General features: G+C 50.0%; 1 protein-coding gene across 3 annotated transcripts in view; it reads right to left on the bottom strand.

Annotated features, from left to right (window-relative positions):
* smurf2 (SMAD specific E3 ubiquitin protein ligase 2) overlaps positions 1–20,651 on the bottom strand; it is a 41,515-nt gene that overhangs the window by 5,899 nt on the left and 14,965 nt on the right. For 2 of the 3 annotated variants that reach the window (XM_068578155.1, XM_068578156.1), the window contains 13 exons: positions 20,076–20,114; positions 18,648–18,756; positions 14,775–14,914; positions 11,335–11,400; positions 10,914–10,998; positions 10,660–10,743; positions 9,456–9,670; positions 8,001–8,085; positions 6,784–6,942; positions 6,618–6,677; positions 2,186–2,387; positions 627–730; positions 263–377 (listed from right to left, as the gene is read on the bottom strand). In XM_068578155.1, coding sequence (XP_068434256.1) covers positions 263–377; positions 627–730; positions 2,186–2,387; positions 6,618–6,677; positions 6,784–6,942; positions 8,001–8,085; positions 9,456–9,670; positions 10,660–10,743; positions 10,914–10,998; positions 11,335–11,400; positions 14,775–14,914; positions 18,648–18,756; positions 20,076–20,114 — 1,463 coding nt within the window. The remainder of the gene's footprint in view (positions 1–262; positions 378–626; positions 731–2,185; positions 2,388–6,617; positions 6,678–6,783; positions 6,943–8,000; positions 8,086–9,455; positions 9,671–10,659; positions 10,744–10,913; positions 10,999–11,334; positions 11,401–14,774; positions 14,915–18,647; positions 18,757–20,075; positions 20,115–20,651) is intronic. The other variant, XM_068578157.1, reaches the window with a different exon arrangement.

The following is a 20,651-nucleotide window of genomic DNA, read 5'->3' as shown; positions in this document are numbered from 1 at the left end:
TCATAAGCAAACATAATGTAATTTAACGCCCTTTTAATTAAAATATGGGCAGAGGTTGACAGAAATCCAGTAATAATGATGAGGCCTAAAATAACGCTATGAAGATGAACCCATTAGAAGTGATGGAACCGGTTTGCTCCAGGTCTGACGGCGCTCAGTGAAACTCAAACAGCCTCCTGCCGAGCAAAGCGCTGTCACAACAGCTTCACTTTTCGCTTGTTTGTTTTTTCTGCGTGTCGTCAGTGTTGAGACTGTGACTCACGGGGTTGACGGCGGAGTCGGGGTTTATCTGCAGCGTGTAGATGTCATCGCGGGAGTACTGGAACAGGCCGTAGTACGGGTTCAGCATCTCGTGCGACAGCAGATAGAGCCACTCCCTGCACGCAGCACACACGTATTCAGAGGAGAAACAGGACTCACAATACAATGCAGAGGTATGCAACCCGGTGTGTCGCAGCGCAGAACATGATCACTTAAACTGAGACAGAAATAAATAAATAAACAGCGAGTGGGTTGTGGTTTTCGGCTCCTCCACTAGGAGGCAGACGTCTGTGTGCAAAGTGAGAGCATTTCCAGAGTCCGTGTGGTCGATGCAACAATGCGCCTCCTTTGCTGTGGCTCCTCACCTGGCCACTCCTCCATAATCGAGCCCCTCCTCCCCTCTGAACTTCACCATTAGCCGTTTCCACAGGTCCTTCGGCCTCATCTTCATCACCTGGCGATACGACTCCTGCAACACAAACGACACGCAAAGGCAGTTAAGCGGCAGCGGTCAGACAGCTGTCCGCTGGATTCTTCCCCGCTTAGCTGCTGATGCTGCTGCAGAGCGGTCCTCGGCGGAGGGGGAGGAGTTAAAGGGAAGCCATCTTTAATATGTGCACTCTCCCCATCAGGGGTCCTGACTGCGGGGCAACTGACTAAATGTATGGAACTGGTTCTGGGGATTCACATGCGTTCAACTCCAAGAGTTAAGAGCTTTCGGGGCTGAAAATAAACGTTTGCCCGACAGTTTGGAAAGGAATGAGACAGATGCAATGTGGCGTTACAGAAGTCATCGTTTCCAATTGGTCCTCGGCTGTGACGCCTCGATCGGTGTTTATCCCACGTGCAGACGGCTCACAGTGTCGGGGGGGAGGTTCATTAAAAGTGGATTAGGGGCAGTTATAATAAACACAGCCGTAAGACTATAATAACACGGCCAGGTTCCACTCTGTCCCCACACACGCAGCAGACAGACGGAGAGAGAACGGGAACGTCTTATCGACACCGAAGAGTACACACGTCTGACAGCCCACCAGCTCACACTTGCCTGTTCAGTCATAAAGTAATGCTTCAGCTGGTCTGGAGACGCTCTGCAGTTACGTCTCGCTTAACCTCAAGACGTCCTCTGCACCACCCTCCTCCTCCTCCTCCTCCTCCTCCTCCTCCTCCTCTCTTACTCTCGCATTGAGATCAGCCAACAAAAATGTCTTCGTTCAGATTAACAGACGTGGCTGTTCCAGCACATTCCAGTGCATATTTTATGAGAGTCACGCAGTCTGTTGCAGGTGTTGCTGCTCTGATGAAGCCCCCCACCCCCACCCATCCAACCCCCCTCACCCCTCACCCCACCTCCTAGATGCAAAAAGAAAAACACACACAACCTCCACAGCTGAGAAAATGTACTTTGTAGACAATCCTTGTCTCAAACAAGAAGTGGTTCACTCTGGAGTTTGAACGGACACGTATAACTGTGTGTGTGTGTGTGTGTGTGTGTGTGTGTGTGTGTGTGTGTGTGTGAGAAATCATTCTCACAGCCAAACTATTACAGGCAATGACCTTTATGGGAGTAGACGAGAAAAACCTTCGGGGAATGTTTTGACATTACTCGGGTGCGTCAATAAATAACTTGTACAATTACAAGCAGCTCTGCAGGTACTAAAGCACGAGACGTTTGGGCCGTGCGCTCGACGCTTTGTGGAACATGAGGGCAGGTGGTTGTGCAATGGAGCAAATATTAGATCATTTCCATGTTGCTCTACCATTTGCTTATGCATTTTAATTCGCTTCACGCGGGCTCTGGCTGTGACGACCGTATTTCCCTCCGGGTTAAACTCTGTACCTATTTAATACCAGGCCCCCCCCCCCCCCTGTGAGCAACAGATGATATGACGGCATGACTGAGCTCGTTTCTTTCCATCCTCACCTCGAAGATCTCCTCGCGGGACACCTCGATGCGGCAGTGGCCGGCCTGAGGCTGCTGCTGGGACAGTTCCTGGCGGAGGATCTTGAGCTTCTGAACAAGGTCCCTCTTGTACTTGGGCACCGTGAGGCACTCGGCCTCCTCTGGGAGCTGAGCGGGGGACACCAGAGCCTGCTGGGCCTGATCCTTCAACTGGTTCTGACGACTGGCGGAGGCAGAAAAGAGAGGGAGGGCATGGGGAGAAAGAAAGGGAGAGAGAGAGAGAAGTTAAACGTTAAAAGAAAAGACAAATTGCAACTTTTAATATGTGCCAATACCAAACACAAACAAGCTTACTCGTGAAAAAAAAAAGAAACGTAAGCAAATGCTTGCACAAAAACAACAAGAGGAACGCCAGGAAAGTCAAGACACAGCTTTCAGAGAAGGAGAGTTGTGTCTCTGTCCTCTGCTGACTGCCGAGTACGAGCAGTAAACACACTGAGGTCATCTGGGAAGCACATCAAGTCAAACAGCTGCTTCAGCCCCTCACACACTGACAGACATAGGTGGAGGTGGGATTAGTGGGAAGACGTCTTCCTCATCCTCATCCTCACTCACTCACTGCCCCCCCCGCAAACACACACACACACTCACAGCTTCAACTCTCCACCTCCCCACCTGGCAGAGGCCCGGTGGTCTCACACAGAGACACGGCTGAACTAAAAATAAGGCTTTCTACGGGGGAGCAGCAGAGAACGAGTGAGGGAGAGAACGCTCTGCAAATAGATCCTCTGTTGCCTTTGACTCATCATGTGCACTTGAGGTAGCGAAGGGTCGACGAGGCCAGAAGAGAGGGAGGATAGCGCTCTGATACAGAGAAACTCACGGACTCAGCTATCAGATGCAGAAACTACATATTTGGCCACGAATGAGATAAAACCTCATAAAATCTGATTGATCATCGAAAAAACTAAAAACATAGTGAATGATCCGTTTTGATGAATCTTTGTAATTCAGTTCGTCATTCCACATGACTTATGAGCTTTACTTTAGCTACAAGGAAACTCCCGCTAAAGCTAACTCCTGCTAAAGCTAACTCCTAGCTTTTGACTGTCGTGATTCGCGCGGCGGTTGACCTAAAATGTTTCTCAAACATTCAAAGCTGCTATAACAGAATGTTTTTGGGACACATGGAGGCAGCAGAAACAAGTTGGGAACACGTCGCTGACATATAAATGCATAAATGCTGAATTAGGGAATTAGTGACACGCCCAGCAGTTGTGAGCAACTCAAATGTATATTTGGGGGTCATGTTTTTGGCCACCTGATGGATTGAGAGTCCAATATTCTCTCCTTTTTTTGGCTCTTTTGTTGGTTTCCACCTTTGCTGCTCTGTTTCCAACTGTGTCTGTGCTGTCTGCTGAGGAGCAGGTGTGTTTTTAGTATTGTTGTTGTTGTAGAAAACAGTTGCCTGCTGTAAAGTTTAGCGGGGCTGCAGATTCAGGTACAAATCTCTGTAGCGGACCTCTTTCTTATTGTCCTTTGATACTTTGTCGTTGGGATAAATATAGATTAAAGGCAAATCTTTTTTTCACTTCTTCCGTCATTGACTTTGAATGTTCAAACATCTCATTGAAAACCCCCCAGAAATTAAGCCAATAAGTGCGTGAAACCCCCCCAAAAAAGAAAGCTGCATTTAACTAAAGATTTTAAGCACAAACAACGAAACCGTTTAACACAGTATGGCCAGTGTGACCGGGAACATCATCTGCGGTTCCTGATGACAGAGGTCTCCACTCTGCACTGGACGGAGAATACACGCTTCTTTTTTAAGCGAGGCGCTGTGTTCGGGAAGACTGCATCAGAGGGCGGCACACAACACACACAACCCACACACACACACAACCCACACAACCCACACGCGGAATCAAAAGGGCCTTCATGGGACCGGCACTAAAGGATTTCTCGCACAGTGGCCTTTTGCACCCCAGCGGGGGGGCGAGCGGGCGGGCTCGGCTCATAAACACCAGCGGCGAGCACGCAGGGCGGTGGAGGCCGTACACATGTCGGCCCGCGTGTGCGCGCGGTTCGGCCGCGTGTGGGCCGGAAAACACTCTTAAGTGGCACCGAGGTTAAAATAAACACATTTTACGGAGCAAACAAACGCGGGAGGAGCCGTAACCGCCTCGTCTCTTTCCAAGTCCTCGGCGAGTCGGCTTCCCGACAGAGTGCAGTGTCTGAAAGTGTCTGGACTGGAAAGCGCTGCGCTCCAGTGTCCCGCCCGCCGTCTTACATTCTGCTCCACCGCAACGACAACTTCTCCTCAGCAAAGTGACTGCGTTTGGTTTCCGGTGTCTGCCCGGTAAGACTCCACTTTGGCTCTTCAATCCCTCTCTTGCCATCCCAGAAAGCCACAAGAGGCCCCCACGAGACACTCGAGACCTCCCCTTGAATCCCTTTTATTTCCTGCAGACTAGACTCAGTGGGAGAGGAGAGGTTCGAGGGAGGGCAGGAACTCACCCGACAGCACCCAAACACGGCAACTCCCAGGGTGGGCAGGACAGAGGAGGCGCTGAGCGTCTCTCCCCGCACTTTCACCTAGAAGTCAAACACTCGCCTGGCGTCAGGCTTCGGGGGCCTCTCTTCTCTCTCCAACTCCTTACTGACGCTGAAGATGCTCACGACGCGTCGCCGGAAAACAAAAGCCGTGTTTTTTGTTGAGCAACACAACACAAACGTCCGGGAGGTGACACCATTGTCTCTCGCGCAACTGTTCTCAAGGCAGCCGCTCGGCCAGGTCTTAAAACCAGACACACGGGTTTGGTTACGTCTTGAACAGTGACCTTGACCGCGTCGGGGGGGAAAGGGCTTGAATTCGGGAGAACATTGCAACATCACGGGGGAAATATAATCAAAAAACCTGGCCTGGACGCTCAGGCGGTGTCTCTAGCAGACAAAAAAAGGCAATAAACTATAACTTTGAGGGACACACATATATATATCGAAGATTTTTGTGGGATGACGGCACACGTGTGGTGAAAATATCTAAAATCCCTGACTTGATAAAAGGCAGATGTCTTGATGGAAACCCATGACGACTGATATCTTTTCCAGAGTTTTGTCACGAGACAGAAAGTCACTCTAATATCTGTGCTATTAGCGGTAACAGAGCAGCGTTGGTCGGGACAGACACCGGACCAAAGAGATCCTCTGCTGCAGGGTTAATGTCATGAGAGGATAAAACCCGACTCATCACAGATCTCAGCTCGAGCTCCGGCCGTCGACAATGAGACGTGCGGCAGTCCACAGCCCAAATCTAACACGTCAGTTAACTTTTATACAACAAAAAGCCTGTAAAGGAAAAATGTACAACTGAGTGACATTAATAACTCCAATAGCTGTGGAGACCCCAATCTTTCTGTCTGTGCATCAAATCAAGCACCTGCGATAATACATTGAAAAAACCTTCCCTCTTCCTGGCTTTGATGTGAACTAATCATCCTTCCAGCATACTATAGAAATTCTATGCATGACATTTTCACACATCTGGGCAAAGTCCTGCTCATGGATGAAATTCCTTCATTAAAAGCAAATGTGGCGTGCCAGGCTGCATTTTTATAAGACTTTTCAGAGGACCGTAGATGAATACAATGATCCCAAACACGCTCTTTGATCCGTCAGAACGGGGGAAAAAGAAAAGAAACCTGATCTCCTCGTCCATGCGTTCCCTCCCTCTCCCTCTCTCTCTCTCTCTCTCTCTCTCTCTCTCTGACGAGAAATGAGGTCAGGCGGTGGAGGCCCACAAAGGCCCCAGTACACTGCTCCACCTTTGTGGAGCAATGACCTCTGGGTAATTCTATGGCTATCGCCGCACAGTGTGTGTTTGAACAGCTGCACCGGGGAAGACACCCCGAACATGTGCGTCTATGAACGCGGGCATGTACCGAGCACAGGAGCATGAACTAAAACACATGAACCTTCACACACACACAAACACACACACACATGCACAGAAAGCTCATTCATTGACTTGGGCATCAAATTTATGCGCCGTTTCCTGGATGTAAGACGCTCCTCAGCCACAGACACAGCCGCCTTGGTTTCCACTCGGCCATCTGATGTCTGGCCAAAGCTAGCTTTGTGACGGATTGTGTGCTAAAACGCCTTTATGATCAAAACCTCTGTGAGGCTGAGGAATTAGAACGTGTGTGTGTGTGTGGAAAGAAAAAGACTGTGGGGGGGGGAGAAGTATTTCTGTGTGTGTGCGCGAACGTCTGCTCAGCAGACGGGCCGCTCTGAACCTCTACAGGTGGCGAACACAGCTTGGCACCGAATCCCGATGTAAAACATGGGCTGAGGGGGGAGGGAGGGCAAAGCGAGTAAGTCTGAGAATGTCTGAGCGAGTGCGTGCTTGTGTGTGTGTTTCAGTCTGCCGGCACCGAGCCCAAACCCTTACCTGACATTCTGACTCTCGATGCCTCCGCGAGAACCATTGGGGCTCGGACTTGGAGTCGGGCTGCAGACGCGAGACAAAGACAGAAGATAAATCTCTCCGCTCCTACGCACCGCTTTAAGTTGTTTTTTTTCCCCGGTTCACGCGCAGTCACATTGACCCCACTCACTTTAGCACGAGATGCAGGTTGGCGGAGAGGCGCGGGTCTGTGAACTGCGTGGTTCGGTTGTTGTGGTCGACAAAGTAAACCCTCCCGGTGGCCGTGTTTCGGATCTCCCACCCGGGAGGCAGAGGACCCAGTTCCTCACAGTTCACATTACTCAGGTCTCTGGAAATGCAGCAAAGGAACACACATTGAAGCATTAGTACGCAGGAATACGGGAAAATCAGAGGCAGCGCAGGACCGGGGACAAGAGCGACACAGAGCACGCACACACGCACGCACACACACACACACACACACACACACACACACACACACACACACACACACACACACACGCACACACAAGGTATGAAACATACCATAACACTGACTAACTGGACTCAGGCGGACAGCGAAATTCCGAAATGTCTGAGAAATCACTTTTATTCTAGTTTTCTTCTCCCTCCCATCGACATTATTTACTGCTGCCCTGCAACCCCGTTCGGCTGGACTCCACGGAGACAAAAGGGTTCAGAAAATTACAGCAGGCTCGCGATGCTGGCTCTTGGCCGCTCCGCTCCGCAGGTTTAAAGCCAAGAAAAAGGGGACCGGAGCCTCGCGAGCCGCCGAGAGCTCGGCCGCTAAGCCATCTGCTAATGTTGGAGCCGTCTGAGGAGCACCCGGTGAGGTGCGGCGTGACCAAGAGCCTCCTATCAAGGGCAATAAAAACATCGGCCATCACTCACAGGCGGATAGAATGCGAGCAGCGGCCAGGTATTATGATATCAGTCATGTTTTATTGATAGCGTCTGGAGTGCAGTAAAGCCCGTCTCTGCGCATGCAGATCTACGAGCGTGCGCGTTGGCGTTTTGGAATATGGGAACCAGCAGGACACACATGCCTGACTGAGGATGGCCCTCGGTCATCTGGTGTTTGTCGACCGAGACCCGTGTGCTGTTGGCCGTGTGTCCCGGAGCGAGGCCCCGGGAGCGAATCGCTCAGAGCCCCGTGACGGGGGGTCTCCTCGGGCCGTGACCAGCTGCAGGTTTACAGCAAAACTACAAGGGGACCAGGAACTAAGAGACCATGACACGAGGTGCGTGCAATGTCAGATGTCACGGTGAATACGGGAGGACCGTCAGGAATGATAGCGATTCTGAGCGTCCGCGGACTCTGTTGTATGCATTTTATTGTTCTCTCTGTATTCTTTGCAGCTTATACGGCAGACAGTGAAAACCTACCTTGGTACTCGGGGGTCATGCCACGTGCTGACACCCGTCTGGGTGTGGAGGAAGTACACTTGGCCTTGCTGCGTGGTCCTCTGCTCTGTTAGGGGGCGAGGGATGAAAATAGGATTGAGCAAAATGAGATCTGGACATCTGTGGTTATACAATCATGTGAATCCAATTTGAAAACGGAGGCACGACAACATTTTTGCCTTGGACCTCGGCGCGTCAAATGTTGAAAATATACGGAAAACAAAATTGAGTTTAATTCATGTGCCACATGCAGACAGATTGTGTTTATAAGAGAGATCACACAGACGGAGATAAAAGGACTGTCTGAGCGAGTAGAGATCCCGAGAGGCAGCCAGGAGGAGGAGGAGGAGGTGAGAGACAGGGTGAAGAACATTGGAGCGGAAAGGAGAGGAGAGATGGGGTTGTCTGACTTTCGAGTTGGTGAGCTCATTCATCACCGCCTGACAGATATTTCCATGAGACGGCCTGCCAGAGAGCTCTTCTGGCATCCCTTTGGACCTACCGCCCTGCTTTAACATGCATGTACACATCACCCTCCGCCCCCTGATGAGTGTGCAATATATATATATATATATATATATGTTCGACATGCGGGGGGACATCTCTTGGCCGGCGTTCGCCAAACATGAGGAGAACCAGAGGCGCTGACAGGTTTCGCAGGAGCTGCCCGAGAATTAAGAAAGCAAAAGGGCCGAGGCGGAGAGAGCGAGAGAGAGACAAGTGCAGGGCGGCTCGGAGCCTCCTAATCTGACAGACTGGGAGCAAAGATATGCTTCCTTGGCTCGGGCTCAAAAACATACAGAAGATTTTACTGCGAGGATAAACACAACTCCCTTTGGGCCGGTGTGCGGAATCGCAGCTTGTGCGTGCGTGTGTGTTTGCTTTTACATGAATGCGTCTGATTGTTTGACTGTGTGCAGACAGGAGAACAGCGGGAAGAGGAGGAGGGGGGGTGGTGGCTGCCGCCAGCCTTTAACAGCCAGATCAATTAAATTAGATTGTCTAAAATGGAGCCAGTATTCCCGGCTCCTTGTGTGGAGCTGCAGCGTCGTCGGAGCGGCGCTGGACTGAACGAGGACACAGATTAGCTGCTTTGCTGAGCCCAGACAACACAACGGCATTACAACGATGACACCATGTCCGAAGTCGAGGTGACTCTCACAAGCGGATAAAAAAATAATATTTCCCCGGCACACTCTGGTGCAGTCAGAATATTAAATATGTATCCGTCTCTAGAAGGTAACGCTTGTACAGTGTTAACAGCTCAGTGCCGTGGCTTCTAAACGTATGTTGCTGTCAGATGAACTCAAGCACCCCTTCAGCAACACCACCATCGCCACACACAGCATGGCCGCCGTGAGGATTCGAGCCGGCCGGTGAGGTTCGATGATCGGTGCTCGTTCGCAAACGCGGCGCGGCGCCGGCCTCCCCACTCACCGTATCCCTCAGGGAGGTCCGGCGGCGTGTGCAGGTGGGTCCGGCTCATGTAGTTGCGGTGCCTCTGGGAGCGGACCCGTCTCTCCTGGATCCGCTGGTCACCGTTGATGGGCGGCAACACTGTGGTGGGCGTGGCCCCGTTTGTGCTGACGGGCGTGTTCTCGTCCACGATGCAGCTGAGAGGCCGGCCGGGGCTGGAGTACTCTGACGCGGGCCTGAGAGGGGGGGAGAGGAAAAGACGAACGAGGTCGGGTCATGGCGCAGCGGCCTGAAGGCCTTTACGTGACTCATTTGCACGTCACTAGATTTTTTGTCTTCTTTTTCTGAAAATGTTTTTTTCTAAGCGAATAAAAGGGATCAACAACACGGAGGCTGAGTCCAAACCAAGACAGCACCTGATTACAGAGCATACTAGATACACTACTTCTTTTCTTACCTTTCACAATAAAAGCTCTAGACATTCACACTGCGGAACTGAGATTCACTGCATTCAGGAAACTCAATAAAATAGCTTACAGTAGCTTAGGCTGTGGAACAATTGACCTCAGACAGACTGCCAGATGCTGCTCTGGATCAATAGGATGCTGCTAGTTGGTCCTCTGGCTTCTCGTGGTATTTTCACTGAAAAAATGCTGCAACTGTCGCAAATTTCGTATCGCTGCCGATATGAATAGTTTTCATGTGAAATATCTGCATGTGAGTATTTTGTTCTTTTGTGTGGCTTATTTGTCGGGCATGTGCAGGCCTTAAAAATAAAATACAAAAGCGTATTAGACGGTGCTACAGGGTTAAAAAAAGGAGAAACTCATCTCTGCAAACACAAAGCAGCAAATCAATAGGAAGCATTTAACAAGTCTTCAGGTGCTAACTGGAAAATCCATACAGGGCAGCACACAAACATTAAAAACAAAAGCACTGAGACTGCCTGAGGTCAAGCTCGGGAAGAAGCGATAAAAAGAAGCGAAATACAAAAAGGCAGAGACGCCTCTGTTTCCGCTCTCGTCAGCTGCGTGACTTCCCTGGCTCTCTCACATCATTGAACACCACTGTCTGGAGCAGTGTGTCTGACACCTTTTCTTTTCTTTTTTTTCCAAGGAGCCAACTCTAGCTTTGCACAGACCCCCTCAGTTTGGGAGCGGCGGGGGTCGGAGGTACGCTCTCCTGCCGGGTCGGAGTGTCTGCGGGCTGCACGGTGTGTACTCACCTGGTCGGCCTCTCCCACTGCGTGGTGCGCGTGATGTGGTTCAAGTACTGGATTCGCCCGGACGCCGTCCTCCTCTCCTCCCAGCTGGCGGAGGAAAACATACACAGACACGCGGCAGTGAGCGGACACGGTTACGCAGCAACACATGCGAATATCATGCTTCAGATACACCGCACTCGAAGGCACGAAAAAGAAGAAGAAGAAAGAACCGAGCCCTGAGACGATGGAGACATTTCCCCCCAAAAGCTGCTCACCCGTCGGGGAGATCGTTGTCAAACAGCCGACTGCAGTCCACCACGGAGCCCCCGGTGCCGATCCGGTCCCTGGACTGCAGGCTCACTGCAGCAACACATGGCAGACAGATGCACACGCCATTACTAGACAGCAGATCGCAGTTGCAGGCGCAGACATTTTTTTATCGGAGCACAAAATGGAGCTATCTATGTTTATGAGCAACAGGAACCGGGTTCAATTTTTATCAGCGGTATCCTGGAGGGTCTGGTTAAAAAGGAAGTTGCATTTTTCATCTTTCCCATCTGCGGGGGAGGGCTCCGGTGTTATGGAACTGAATCAAAACATTTTATAGGAGGAGGACTGAGATAGCATAGAGCACACATGGATGCACATTACGGGCTTTGTGATTAATACAAGGAGTCTCCTTGTTTCTGTACTCACCCACTATCTGGCCTCTGACCGTGTCGCTGTCACTGGGACTCAGCTTGTTCAAGTCTAGTCTCTGGTCTGTGGAGAGAAAGGGAGAGAGAGAGAGAGAGAGAGAGAGAGAGAGAGAGAGAGAGAGAGAGAGAGAGAGAGAGAGAGAGAGAGAGAGAGAGAGAGAGAGAGAGAAACACACAGGAGATGAGAACACAGAAAGATGAAAGGAAGAGGGGAAGAAGAGAGGATTCATCAGTGTCAAGAGATTTACATGCAAAGGCATTTTCCCCGTCCTCCGACAAGCCCAATTGCCCCGGATCATTTACATCACTCGGAGTCAATTCCTCTCTCCCTCATTATCCGTCCCTCACTCTCCTGCCTGCAGACCACGGCTTGGCTTTGCCCCGGAACAGATGGTCTGGTCCGTTGAGCAGCCACGGGCTGTAAAAAATCTCACTGAGCGTCGCTACACAGCGGGCGTCGGTTCAAATGCAGAGGTCAAACATTTGACAAATGTCAGTACAAAGCCCGCACTATTCCGCTCAGTCTTAGCATGGACACGAACGTCTGCCAAAGTCTGGAAACTCTTTGTCTGAACTTCTTAAAGTCTGCAGGAATTCGAGAGTGAGGGAGAAGCAGAGAGATCAGGCGGAAAGGGGAGAAGAAAAAAAAATGAAAAAAATGTCCAAGTTGCCTGCAGACATGAGAAATGCCACTATCTGCTCTCTGTTGTCTGGGTGTCATGCAGATCAGCCCAGGATGTCTGTCTAGACTAAACAGGGACCTAAACAGGCAATGGTCAAACCGCTACAAGGCTGGCCTTGGAGGGGGGGGCTGCAGAGAAAACGGAAAGCACGCGCAGAATGTATGCAGACGCACATTGACGTCCGTGCAAATGCAGCCGCGCAACGACGCAGCCGCGCTGCAATCATGCATGAATGTCCCATTCATCCCAAGACACTCTGCAATTACACACACACACACACGTTTCAGTCAACCCGATGGCCTCTCCACGGCCCGCGGAGGGGACAAAAGTATGTGCAGGGAAAACAAAAAGAATGACAAATGCTCACGGCGGGCGACCACAACAGAGCGAACACAACAAATCTACGCTTACACTTTAATAGCTCTGCAATTATGCGTGTCTGCTTGAAATGACCGGTTGTCTAGATCGGCAGACGGAGATAGAGGGGGTGTAGTTACAATGGCATTTTGTGTGTGTGTGTGTGTGTGTGTGTGTGTGTGTGTGTGTGTGTGGAGGAGACTGAAGGGGAAACCAAGGGGTGAGGAGGAGGCCAGGGGAGAGAGAGGAAATGCAGAGGCAAACCGCTCACAGCTGTGGCACACGGTTCAGGTTTCCTGAGTCGCTCCAGGAAAACGGCCGCGTCAGGGGGCTTCTAGGAAGCGCGGCGGGACTCTTTCCCGTTTCTTCCCAGAAGGCCGTGCGCGTGCCCGCCGAGCAGGTACGCCGCCCGCAAGGGGAAAAAAGAAAAAGAAAGACTTTGTGGAAGCTACAACGGTCTGGCACGGCTTTGTGCCGGGAGCCATTAACTAAAGCCTCCGTCTCCATTTATCCAGTTAGCTTCTGACATGAGACATTTGTTTCTGTAATTGCGGGGCGATGCTGATTGGCTCTTTCTGCTCTGGCAGGCGGGCAGGAGAGTTGACCCCGCTCACTCGGCCTGGCCTCTGTCAGACCGAGTGAGCGGGGACAGGACAATGAAAAGGAGCGCTACGCTGTGAGCCGCCACTCCGGCCCCACAGCGGCAGCGTGGCATTAATAACTTCAGGTAGACGTGCAGCTTGATGGATTACAGCCTCGCTTTCCCATTAGGGCTCGAATAACGGCATTTAATAATTCAAGAGTTCCTCTCCAACCCGGTGGAGAGGATAATGAACGACAGTTGGCGCAACAAAAAAACAGAAATAGCGCACTCGAGTAACACAAACAAGTCCTGTGTAGTTTGGCAACATGATCTGTTGCGCTGCAACTGTTCTGCACAACTCAAGACAAAGACAGCATCTGGGATGAAAGGTTCTGGACGTCGGCGCGGCGTTACAGCTCAGTGATTTTATAGCCAGTAAAATGACACACAGTGCTGTAACGATCTGTGGAGTAAACCAGCACAAACTAATTGCAGTTGTCTCAACAAAAATAAGAAAAGTCTGACAGCATTTTATCCTGTCAGACTTTTCTATGCACAGATATTTCAGCTTTCTAAGAATGCAAAAGGAAGTAGTATCGTATGACACAGACTTTGACAAACATACTTTATACAAGAGTTTAAAGTACCTCATGCAGTGTTCTCGGGCGCAAACAAAGAGGGTCGTGACCGTCATTTGTACCAAACCATCGGGGTCGGTGCAAACAGACGAATTCAGAATACTGGTGTAGATCGGTCACACTGATGTGCAGCACACATGGACTTGTTGCAAAAACTATGCTGAACATCTTTATTGATTATATGTTAACAACAGAAACGAAAACTAAAATGTTGCAGTGGAAAGTCCCTCAAAACCCCATCATACTTGACCTTTTATTGTATAATCTGAGGGAAAAACGATTTGGGAAAATGTTGTGCACAATGTGTAACAGGAACCTGAACTGTCTTTCTTCTTTTTCTTGAATAAGCCTTGAAAGTGTCTCATGTACTGGACTCAATAAACTTCTAATTGAATTGAGTCAGTCACACTACGACAAATAACACGGCAGAGGTGCCGGACAGCAGCGGGCAGAGTTGGCGTCGCTGAGAACAGAAACACGTCCAGCGTGGTGACGCACACTCGACAGCATCCCCCAGATGTGCCGGTCACCTGGATGCTTTTGATGTTTAAATAAAGCTAAGGTGGAACTAATTAACACACTCCTGTTGTAAACTCCTCCAAGTTGTATAGTGTTTTTATTACGCTATGTATTTAGGTGTTTTCAGTTTTATGGCATAACAGATGCTTTTCAGTGCTTTAGTGTATTATGGTCTGTTTGTACAGTTTAACAGAAGAAAAAGGTTTTGAAAATAGTTCTTAAAAAGTTGCCAGGGGGCAAAATGTTTCCTCAGCATTAAATTGGTGTCGGTCTTTGACACAAAACCGAACCATGACACCTGAACTGGGTTATGAAAAATGTTCTAACGTGACCTTTGTGTACTGTAACACCCGACAAACAAAGGTTATGTAAATCACCCCCGAAACACATTGTTTGTATCCTTGATGCTCGACAGACGTGCTGAATAAATTCCTTCCACTGACAACATTTGCAGAGCCGTTTATAATTTCAAAAAAAGCGCAGAACTGGAAGCAGGGCTGTGTCGCAGGTGCACGTCCGTCTTTGTGCACCTTTCAAACCAAACGGGGATCCATTTTGTCTCGGTGGTCAGAAACTCCACAGGGAACCATTCAGCATTCATCTCTAAACACTCAGCTTAGAGACGTACAAGCGTAGGAAGGAATGGAGTAATACTGACACTTACAGCCTGTGTCTTTAAGGCGGTTGATGGCGTTGGACAGAAGGCGGACGCAGCCCAGGAAACCGGCCCCTTGCTTCTTGTGAATCTTCTTGTGGTTCCACACGCTGATGGTGATGGAGTCTGATTTTCCGACGTATCTGAGGGGAAGAGAGGGGAAAGGAAAACATGATGAAGATTCAATAATGGCCCTCTCGCGGACGCCACCAGAATCATCCAGTCCCCAGCAGAGACACGTCGTCCACAGGGGGGCCGGCACGCGGCGCACTGCGAGACTCAGTCGGGACGTTGGAGGCGGAAGAGGAAGAGGAAGGTGGGGTGGAGGAGAGGGACTTTCCAGCCAGCGCACAGGAGCGCGTGAATCTGACCCCGAGCGTCTGCGTATGAGACGGAGCACCACTGTGATCCTGTGAATCATTCACACACACACACACACACACACACACACACACACACACACACACACACACACACACACACACACACACACACACACACACCAGGAGGAGCGAGAGAGGAGACGTACAGTAGAGAGAGAGACGACCGTGAAAACAACAATCTTTCAGACGGTGGAAAAACAGTGTTCTCCAGCCCCGTTTGGTTTGGTTTGGCCTCTGTGACCCTTTAAGGGAACTATTTCCTCCGAATATATGAAGAGCACCAATGAGCAGCTTGATTATAGCAGCTTAATTGGAAATGTAATTAAGTATAAACAGCCATCAATCACGCTGTAATATAATTCAAGGGTCGTTTGCTTCCGAGTAAACTATTTTCAAGCAGTTCAGGGGAAGTTTGTTGACTCGACTGTAAATAACACCGTATTCACATCTGCTGGAAGAAAAAGGAAAATCACCGTATTTCTCACATTTTATACATTTCTAACTGATGACATTATGGATAAGCGTCGCACGACGAGAGGAAGCGCTCGCTCAGCACGAGCGATGACAAGAATAAGTTGAGCTGCACTCTGGCAGAACGATGCTTTGAGCCTCAGGCTGAGGAGGATGCAGGTATGTGGTCATAAACCCAAAAAGAATTGGACAATTAAAATGTGACTTCATTATTTATGACGCTACATTGGGTGGGGAGCGAACATAAATGTGATAATGAAATGTAATGGAAACAGATGGGAGTAGATCAGTAGACATTGGACTGTTTTCCGTGGTCGTCACAAAAGGAAATGGTGATTGTTGAAAGTTGTTACGGTGACGGCGTTACGTAATATTGCAGAGGGTGGACGCAGCTCCGCAGAAAGATGGCTGGCTAGCTAGCTTGCTAACTACTTAAAAATGGCCGCCGATTTGACCGTCGTGCGTGTGGATCTGAGTGGTATTGCCTGTCCCGCTTCTGTTCTCATTTCAGCGAGTCAACGTCAGGGTGGCACAAGAGGGGAGGGAAAAGGGGCCGCTAAAGGGAGGATGCACCCTCTGGGGACCGTGAATGTCTGGAGAACATGTCAGGACAAACGAGTGGTGCGCAGGTAAAGAACATGGTCCTGTGACTTCTGTTGCGTACAGACGGCCAGATCAGCTCCCTCCATCCTCGCCTCCTTCCTTCTCCTCCTCCTGCGCCGGGCAGTGATGGTATCTCGTCTGCTCGGGTGGCCTCCCTCCGTCAGTCTAAGAGTAATCGCTTGTACGCTTCGCAGAACTGCATCCCACTGTAATTATCATGCCGCTTACCAAAAGGGATATGAAACAATGGGGCTGTGAGTAAGTCGTCTGGACATTTTGAGTCAATGCCAAATGCCTGTCTGGGGTGCGATGTGAGCGAGAGCTGCAATGTCAGACAGACGTGACGGGAGGGAAGTATTACAACCAAACCCCAGTCATCTGGATCACCCTCCACGCAATAAAATTCATTAGTCTGGCTCAGATTTTTAATACCAGTCACAGGCAGGAGCGCACACGCACTAACACACACACACACACACACACACACACACACACACACACTGCACAAGAGACAATGGGAAAATGGCAATAAAAAGGAGAAGCAGCTGATTTAAAGAGTCAGATGTGCTTTCTAAATACATCCTTTTATATGGCAGACTGCATTCATATGAGAGGCATCTTTGGCAATGTTTTGACTGCTTTGCCCTGAACGTTACTGCCAAGAACATATGGTCAACGTGGAAGAAGAGCATTTTCATTCCAGCAACACCCGAGTCCCAATCCGCGATACAAAACAACACGGGAAAAAAAAAAAAAAAAGAGGGGAAGGCCCGACACACTAACATTCACTGGTCGGGACTGCAGCCTGCAGATGTTCTCAAATTGATTGACAGATCTGTTACACACCTAATCTGCACAGAAACACTAAGGATCTGACTGGTGTGCCTCCATAGCAACTCGGCTCGGACGGTGGGAGGAGGATGGATGGATGCGTGGGCGTAAATCATTTGAGTCTAGACTCTGTGCTTAACATTGCAGATGTATAACTTAATAATACCGTATTTGACGAGCTCCTAATGAACCGAACGTGATGGAGTGAGTGCACACCGGAGGGAGACGCCAAAGAAGTGCCTGAAAACACACTTTGTGACACGCTGAAGACGAAGGCCCTGGAAAAACATCATTACATGACTAATAATCGGCCTGTCCGTCAAACTGACAACTGACAAGAGTGTTATGTGTCGAGCTAATGTTTCATAAAATACGACCCCATGCCGCCGCTGGGAGGCGGGGCAGCCGCATAGACCGCGTGAGCTCCCTCGGCACGTCGGCCACCATCCCGCAACGATGGTGTGAGGGTCAGAGTTCACGGGGGAGTAAAACCCCGGACACACACACACACACACACACACACACACACACACACACTTAAATGGAAAGCAAGAGTCTCTGCCAACAGCGTTAATGCTGGAGCTCGCAGGCAGAACACCAGGCGTCCCGTTTGAATAAGTGTCAGCCGGCCAGACAGATTTTGTTGCCTTCTCAATTAAAACGCAGCACCTGAGAGTCCCTCTGCCGGGCCGTGACGATAAACACTGCGGACAGTAAAAGGGGGCACACAGACGTTAAACTGGCAAAGGAACGGCGGCCATTTGCACATAAAACTCCGAACAGCCGAGTCTGCGCTGCCCCCTGGGACACATTAGGGCAGAGGAGCTCTGGTGAGCCCTTCTCCATCGATCCATCGACGAAGACACACACACACACACACACACACACACACACACACACACACAGGACTTTTTCCCCTCTTGTCAAATGTGACATGAGCCGCTAATTTAACAGCCTCGCAGAGAGAGAGGGGGTCCTGTATCCCCAGCAACCAAACAAACGGAGACATGTGCTTCCTCTCGCTCGTTGGCTGCGCGTGGCGGTTGGATAAACATCGGGGAGAATACTGGAAACTTTCACTCTCACATTTTCACTCACGCGCTCCCGGCTCCCTCCCCCCCCCACGTTCCCTTCACGGGACAGACCATCTTTGGGGAAAGGCAGCGAGAGTACAACAAGACATGCACGTGTTTCAGTCAATGGAGGAAAATACTATTGGTCTCTCTACGCACCGCTCAGAGGGACGTTTTCAGGCTCGCTCTGCTGAAGAGTTATGTCATTACATAATATCTGGATAAGTGAGAGACCAGATGCAAGAGCTGTTTGCATCTGGTGCTGTTTAGGTCCCGTTAATGACACGGCCTGCCGCTTCGCAGTGTGCTCACTCATTGAGGTTAAATCAAGAAAGACGTTAAAAATTGTGAGGCATTGTAATGGCCCCGGGCCGCGGGCCTCAAACCGCCGTTTGAAATCAGACGGAGTCTTGTGGACGGTGGGAGGTATTCAAATAAACCAAGAAGGAATCTGATATTTTCTTTGAGAACAGATGTGAGGAGTGAACGGCTGCGTTGAGGTGTCTGGGACTCACAGGTCATAGTGTTGATTCCACTTGGGGTCAAGCGTGTTCCTCACAGTGTCTGTCGAGTGGCATTGCCCCGAACCGTCCACCACCACCTTGGCAAAGGGATCAGGGAGGCCTGCAGGGGGGGAGGAGAGAGGAAAACACCACGCTCAGCACAACAAATGACAGACATTAAAACCAGACACAAATGCAACACAACGCAGCGGCGTGAGCTCGTGATTAACCAGGATGCTGTGGCGTCGACGACACTGTTGTTCTGCCGTCACTGTTTATTTTCAGACTGAAAAGTATCGATGTGCATAACTACAGCTGTTTTAGCTTGACATCAACTTAAAAAAAAGGTTAATCTGGCATCAAAAGCCTGTCTTTTATTTTGTGTCATTAAAACACGATGCAGATGCCAGGATGCTTCTCCTCACAGGTCTTCACAAAGGTCCTTTTTTGTTGTTTTTCCATTCAGGTTCATTCTTCTTCGTCAGTTTAATCAAATTGCACTTGTGGCTTGTGATGTGGACCGCTGTGGAGAACTTTTTAACGACTCAATTAGCTTCACCGTTGTCTCTAAAAGAGAGGCCTGCGGTTCTGACTGCAACAGCAATGTTTACGGCGCGCGAATCCAACGTATATTTCAAATGGATTTTCCCCTGTTTTTCCTCAAGGTGCTGGTCGGTGGCCTCCTGGCCACTCTTCCAGTCCAGCGCCGCTCTCACTGAGCGGGTGTGGAAGTACACCGCATGACTATTGCTCGTTTTATCAGCAGATGTTTGAAAGTGACGTATGCGCTGGCCTGCGGTATTTGTGTAAAGATGTTTGCACACACACACACACACACACACACACACACACACACACACACACACACACACACACACACACACACACACACATCAGGTGGCAGTGCTGCTCTCCACCGGCTCCCTCGCTGAGTGTTTGCTCAGCTCCAGAGCTGGAATGGCAGGAATGGGCACCGCAGAAACCACCTGAGCGAGCAGAAGGCCTTTACATGCTCACTCACCATGACAGCCTGACCCAAACACACCCAAACACACACAACACTTCAGACACCTACACACCAGAGTGAAACAGCCTTTGGTGGACAAAATGAACTGTGCTGGTGTTTTAATGCAGAGTGGCTGCAGAAAGGTTGGAAATATACTCGCTGCAAAACCTTATTGTGGAGACAGTACGTCAGTCTTTAAAGTCATTGTGCAGAACGTGGACAAGACTTCACGAGGACTCATGCAGGGAAACGTCCCTCTCCGATGAAATGGCTGAACAAGGAGACCCCAGTGTGTCGTTGAAGGAAGCCAAACTTTATCAGCCCAAAGTGACCCTTGTGTGTGTCTCCATTTCAACAGAGCGCGCATCACACACACCCACACACACACACACACACACCATCATCACGGACAGCTGGGATCTGCAGATACTTACGGAAGAAGTCCTTCTTCACCAGGTTTTTGGCGCAGAGGACTGAAAGAGAGAAAGAAAAGAAGAGTTCAGCGTTCATTTAACATTAAAATCAAAACTGGTAAGGAGTTTTTGTTTCCGTATTTGGCGTTTTTCTTGAGAAGCTGTGTATGTTAAAAAAAAGGGATGTGCAAACAATTTGTCCAGGAAAACAACAGCACTGCAGCCGACTAGGGGGGCAGATTACGCAACCCGTCTGCTCATCAGGACCTCACCAGCTGAAGCAAAGGAAGCGGCTGCTTTGGAAATTAACACTCATTGTATCGTTAGAATGAAACCACTTGCGTATAAAAAAGAGTCACTCATTTCAAAATCCAGCCTTTGAGCTACGGAGAGAGAGGGGGGGGGGGGTGTCTCTCTTTCCCAAAGCAGCCCGAGGTCGACCCTCTTAAAAGGGAGGCGGTTGCCGTGGTGATGAGGCAGAGCCCCGCCCACTCTCCTCCTGTGTATGTGTGGACGGAGGAGGATGCTCCGTCACCACCCGGGCGTCTGGAGTCACAGTGACATCCTGTGAGTCAGGCACATTGGAAATACTGTGCT

The sequence above is a fragment of the Clinocottus analis genome, unplaced genomic scaffold (genome assembly GCF_023055335.1).
Source record: "Clinocottus analis isolate CAN_PGR_092001 unplaced genomic scaffold, fCliAna1.0.p SCAF_16, whole genome shotgun sequence".
NCBI lineage: Eukaryota > Metazoa > Chordata > Actinopteri > Perciformes > Cottidae > Clinocottus > Clinocottus analis.
Note: the sequence above shows the minus strand (reverse complement) of the source record. Positions and strands in the feature narration are given on the sequence as shown.